This window comes from Mirounga leonina, unplaced genomic scaffold, assembly GCF_011800145.1.
Source record: "Mirounga leonina isolate KUSES-001 unplaced genomic scaffold, KU_Mleo_1.0 Mir_166, whole genome shotgun sequence".
Taxonomy (NCBI): Eukaryota; Metazoa; Chordata; class Mammalia; order Carnivora; family Phocidae; genus Mirounga; species Mirounga leonina.
The window spans coordinates 27,008,233-27,014,067 of record NW_023270418.1 but is presented as its reverse complement, the minus strand read 5'-3'; the positions used below and the strand labels follow the sequence as shown (position 1 = coordinate 27,014,067).

The following is a 5,835-nucleotide window of genomic DNA, read 5'->3' as shown; positions in this document are numbered from 1 at the left end:
CTCCATCCCACGGCCCTGAGATCATGACCTGAGCCAAAATCTCGAGTCACTAAACTGACTGAGCCACCCAGGCCTCCCTAGAGGGCCTAAGTTTAAAGGAACAGGTTCCAATGGGTTCAGAGGAGGAGGACATGGGGAGAGGTTTGGAAAAAATGGGAAGTTCAGTGAGAGAAGTGGAGCGAATGAAAGTGAGGATGGAGATAAAGAGGAGGGGGGAGGGGAGAACAAGTCCTCAAAAGCTTGTCTTTTTTCAGTTGCTTGTTTGCCTCAGTTAACTTGGAAATGGCATTTTGTAGAGAGGTGATTTTAGAGTCCTGAACACACTTGGAAGCCTCAAGATACCAGCTGAAATAGGCATCCCATTCCGTTTGTGTTTTTTAAAGGTGTGGTCTTCTAAGAAAAGCAAATTTGGGGAGATCAAAAGTGCCCCCTAATGGCCATTGGAGTTCTAAATTAATTTTGGTTAAGTTGGTCCAATTAATTTAAAATACTCTTGAGGAAGGACCGTAGTTTTTAAACATAAAACCAGACTGGGCCCCAGAAGGAGGACCTTCCTGAGAGAATTTAGCAGATTCAGATGCTGTTACTCAAAACCAGAGATTCAGTAAACAGAAGAGTAGTCACCAGAAGGGGTAGTGCCTTCCCAACAACATAAAACCAGATTCCAAATACAGTTGTGGAGCTCAGCTTGAAGGAGGGAACCCTGATCTGAGAGGAGACTTGGAACCCAAAGGGAAAAGATGACTCAGGGAAGCAGAGAGTGCAAGGGGCTCAAGTGGGTGCCTCACACGCTTCTAGGGGCCATTACTTACTTAGGGGTTCATCTCCTTCAGGTTCCTTTGTGGTCACCATGTAATACTGACCTTAAAAACCAAAAGGGCCAGTTATTTTACCAGCAAAATGAGTTTATTTGGGGACGGTTGAGGAACTGCTATTCAGAACAAGCCAACTATGGCAAAAAACAGGCAAGTGGGGGAGAATAGGGGAGAGGCGCTTGCTTTTATACTGGAGAGAAGGAAGCTGGGCGGGGCTGTTTTTGCTGAGTTCTCATTAGCGGGGCTGTTGCTGGGCCAGAGAAATTCTTCCCTCCTCCTGCTGGGGCAGAACAGGCTTCTCCCTGCTGGGGAATGCCGGGTAGGCCTCTTACAGCCAGTGGTAGTGTGAGAGCGCCCCCTTCAGGGCTTCCCGACTCCATTTTTAAATGAGGTTTCCTTTATTTTCACGCAATAATACCTCAATAGAGTTGAAAATTCCAAATTGATAAAATGAGTATATTTTTATTTCCTTGTTTCTTCCAAGGCTGTGTTGCAAAAGCAACATGTACCCCCCTGGCTAACAATTTGATTTCTTTTGTACCATGGAACCCATATTTTGACATTATTACTGCATGCTGAGCAGAATCTTTGAAAGTCCTCTGTAGCTTAGCAGAAACATAAAAATTAATTAGAAACCTTGAATAAATACAGTTTATTTCATGGACAGACTTTTTAAGGGTGTTGAGAAGGCGTGAACTACCTGTCTATTCCGTGTCAGAAGGCATGAATCTTCTCTTCAATCTCCTCATGGCTGACTTCATCTCTTGGTTCCTCAGAGTGTAGATCAAGGGGTTCAGCAGAGGAGAGATGACAGTAAAGGTGACAGAAATGGCTTTATCGGTGGGGAGGGCAGTGAAGGGCCGGGCATAGACATAGATGCAGGGCACAAAGTGCAGGGTCACCACAGTGATGTGGGAGGTGCAGGTGGAGATGGCTTTCCTCCTTCCCTCCCCTGCCTGAGACCTTACTACTAATAATATGACCATATATGACACCAGGAGGAAGAAAAACCACAGTGTGGTGAGCAGTCCATTATTGGAAATCATCAGCAGCTCAAGCATAAAAATGTCTGTACAGGCGAGCCTGAGGACCTGGGGGACATCACAGTAGAAAGTGTCAAGAACATTGGGTCCACAGAAGGGGAGTGGGAACAACAGGGAAATCTGTACGATGGAGTGGGTAAAGCCCCCCACCCAGGAAGCCACTATTAATCCAATGCAACGGCCTCTACTCATAATGGTCACATAGTGCAGGGGCTTGGAAATGGCCACATATCGATCCAGTGCCATCACTGACAAAGAAAATACGTCCACCCCTCCAACAAGGTGGAAGAAAAACATCTGGGTGAAGCAGCCATTGAAGGAGATGGTCTTTCTCTGTGACAGAAGGTCCACCAGAACCTTGGGAGCTGTGATGGAGGAAAAGCAGATGTCGGCAACAGATAAATTACGGAGCAGGAAGTACATAGGGGTATGAAGGCGAGGCTCATAGGTCACAGTGACCATGATGAGGAGGTTTCCCAGGAGAGTTATCAAGTACACAAGAAGCAGGAAAAAAAATAAGACCAAGCTCAGTCCTTGACTCTGGGTTAGGCCAAGGAAAGTAAATTCTTTCACCCTGGTGTAGTTTTTCAGCTCCATTGAGTCATTTTGTTTTTCTCTTTTGTTTCAAGCTACTTCACATGAACGTACTTGGCTATTGATTTCATTTTCCTCCTAAGCACTAAGACTGCAATTCAGAATCTTGCCCATATGGCTGTAGTGTTTGCAATTTGTTGGGCTGTCCAAATTTTAAGATTGAAATCAGTTTTGTGATCAAATAAAATTACCACATGCAAAGTCATTCAATAATTCTCTTCCTATAAAACTCATTTTGGAAAGAATAAGCATGTTTCCAGCCATTGTAGACTTATAGTCTACAAGCGTAATGTTCATATTAGCAAATATTCCATTGACTTCAAGAGGGTCTTATCTTGCTAGAAAATAACGTTGTTCTGTTTCTTATTGCAGTGTTGCTGTGGCATGAGTCAGTTTCCTTGCTCTTGACTGCTTTATGTCAAATTTCTTAAATCTTCAGCCTATTATTCCATGTAGGTAACTTGTTACTGTGATTATTACTTTATACTAATCAGATTATTTGCTTGATAATCATTTTAAAATATTCAAAAATTGCTATTGGAGAACAGATTGAGACAGCGTATAAATCTAAATCTCAAAGAATCACATTAAATTTTTTTATTGTGGTAAAAACAATTAAACATGAGAGCTACCCTCTTAACAAATTTTTAGGTGCACAGTGTTTTATAGCAATTTTCTAGAACTTCTTCATCTTCTATAACTGATGTGGTCTTTGCCTGAGTGTGGGGGAAAGAATAAGGATAATGACCTGATTTTGAGAAGTGAACTATTCTGTATCCATCACACTCTTCTGCCTCTTTTTTGAATCAGAGCTAAGAGAAAGAGAGATCACACAGCAAGGAGAGACGTTAGTATCATTAGAATAATGCCTTTTTTTTTTCATACACTGTTATGGATAATTCTTACTTATTTTTATAAATTTTTATTTGTTCCACTTTGTACTTAGCAAGTGAGTATTTATTGCAATCTTCATAGGTATAAGAATAAGTTGGACCACATTGTCCAAGTGTTTACACTCTAACAAAAGTGGGTGATTTGTGTAAGTTGATGAACAAAATGTATGATAAAATGTGAAATGTGTCATGAGAAAAGTGAAGGTAGATTTAGGTGGGAGAAGAGATATGGTATAGATATTGTGATTTCCAGGAGCAACAAAAGCTACTACTTTGTGAGTGCTTACTATGTGTGAAGAGTTATAAAATGTTGATACATTTAATGTGCACCACTATCCTTTAGTAAATATTAATGTTATTCTTGTTTTTCATATGGAATATACTATGAGTCTACGTTTGGCTGAAGGGAAGGAAGAGATGGAAATAGGATGGAAGAAATAGAGGTTTCTTTTTTCCCCCTTCAATCTCATTTGGAGGGTCTAATTTCATATAACAAGAATGTTTGATAAAGTCTGTCCGAAGACAGGGATTTGGCAAAACGGGGCTCTGGAAACCCCATTTACATCGACCTTAGTCTGAGGTGGCTTCACTGATAAGCAACTCAAAGGATCACAACAAATATATGATGTCTTCCCTCACACTGAATGGACCTCGTTTCTGGAATCCCTTTTAACACAGCATCCCTCTTCCTGATAGTTAACACCCACCTTTGTTGTTTCTGTCTCTGGGAAGATCATTTTGGCTCTGAAGTGCTTGATACACCTGGAAAATATCAAAGTCAGACTATTTATATATAATCAAAATGACAACATGTCAGTTTCACTATGCATAATGTTAACCTTAGCTAGAAGTTTAATGTCTTGACCGAATTCCTTTGATCCTGAAATTCCAACTAAAAATTGTACACTCTTAGGTACAGTGCAGAATATTACACTTGGAGACATTAATTCTTGAAAATTTTGTTTCTGAAGGAAAGCCTTTTGGAAGACTAAATCTTAGTACCTTTGCTCTCCTTTCAAGAGAAAATGGGCAGATTCAAAGCATCACATCTTCAAGAACTTCTACTGTATCCCTGTCTTATATACAAATCCCTCAACCTCAGGCCTAATAAAAGAATTGCAAAGGGAATATTATTGGGCAAGGATGTGGAAGTCAGATGCCTGATTCTGCTGGTGGTGATGAAGGTTCAATGGGAGTTATTAAAAAGTTACCAAGATATGCACATGTATACACACACACAGATGGACACATTTTGATTAGTGTCCAAATTATTTAGAAGCAGTAGTGGAAATCTATCCCCTTATCCACAGCTCAATCGGAACACTGTTAAAACGTGCCAAATGCTGTGCCCAAGAGACTACAAGGGTCCAATTTTCATGGCTTGCAAGTCTCAGAGGACATTATATATAGGTTTCAATTAGATTGCCAGAAAACTACAAGAGAACTGGACTTAAAATCCTTTGCTGCCAGTTCAATTTCTAATTATACACAGGATGATTATAGTCTCATGATGTTACTGTAAGTCCCTACATGTGGGGAAACATGACTTAGATGGTGTTTGGGGAATGCACATTTTTCCTGTTTTCCTATACTCTGCACGTGTGGTATCTTTCAATTTGGATATGGCTAGATGAGTATGTTAGTAAAGCTAACAACTACAGTAGTTACTTAGGATTAACTCAATTTATTGAATGGCTTGACTTTATATCTTCTGTTTCTACAAGGATGATGGGTTTGGATTTACCTGCTTTTCCATTTTGTTTTTGTTTTATTATATTAAACTGATCTACAAAGATGAAAACTGTATGAGACAGGTTGTATATTTGAGATAGGTAATTCCCCCCGACCCCCACTGCTTTATTGAGATATGATAACATCAGTTAAGGCTGATCCAGCCTTAAACATACACAATGATATTGTGTATGTTTAAGGTATATGATGTATTGACTTGTTACATTTATATATTGCAAAATGATTATTATTGTGGTATTAGCTAACAGCTCCATTACCTTACATAATTACTAATTCTTTTTTTGTGGTGAGATCACTTAAAATCTACTGTCTTAGCAAATTTCAAGTATATAGTATTGTTAACTATAATCACCATGCTGTACATTAGGTTCCCAAAGGTTTTTCATCCTATAAATGGTAGTTTGTATCCTTTAACTAACATCTCCCCATTTCTCCCACCCCTCAGTACCTGGAAACCACCACTTTACTCTATTTCCATGAGTTCAGATTCCACATATAAATGAGATCATACAGTATTTCTTTCTCTGTCTGACTTATTTCACTTAGCTTAATGCCCTCAAGACCCATCCATGTTATCACAAATGGCAAGATTCCCTTCTTTTCTATGGCTGAAAATATTCTAGCGTGTGTGTGTGTGTGTGTGCGTATTTGTTTGTATATACACATATTTATCCATTTATCCAATGGACACTTAGATTGTTTTCCTGTGTTGGATATTGTAAACAATGCTGCAATAAA

The 5,835-nt window shown here is 39.6% G+C and overlaps 1 protein-coding gene across 1 annotated transcript; it reads right to left on the bottom strand.

Moving 5' to 3' along the window:
• Positions 1-1,021: 1,021 nt before the first annotated feature.
• Positions 1,022-2,478, bottom strand: LOC118015883 (olfactory receptor 4D10). Its single transcript, XM_035012926.1, has one exon. It carries the CDS (start codon positions 2,453-2,455, stop codon positions 1,520-1,522), a length of 936 nt encoding a protein of 311 aa, XP_034868817.1. The 5' UTR covers positions 2,456-2,478; the 3' UTR covers positions 1,022-1,519.
• Positions 2,479-5,835: the final 3,357 nt, after the last annotated feature.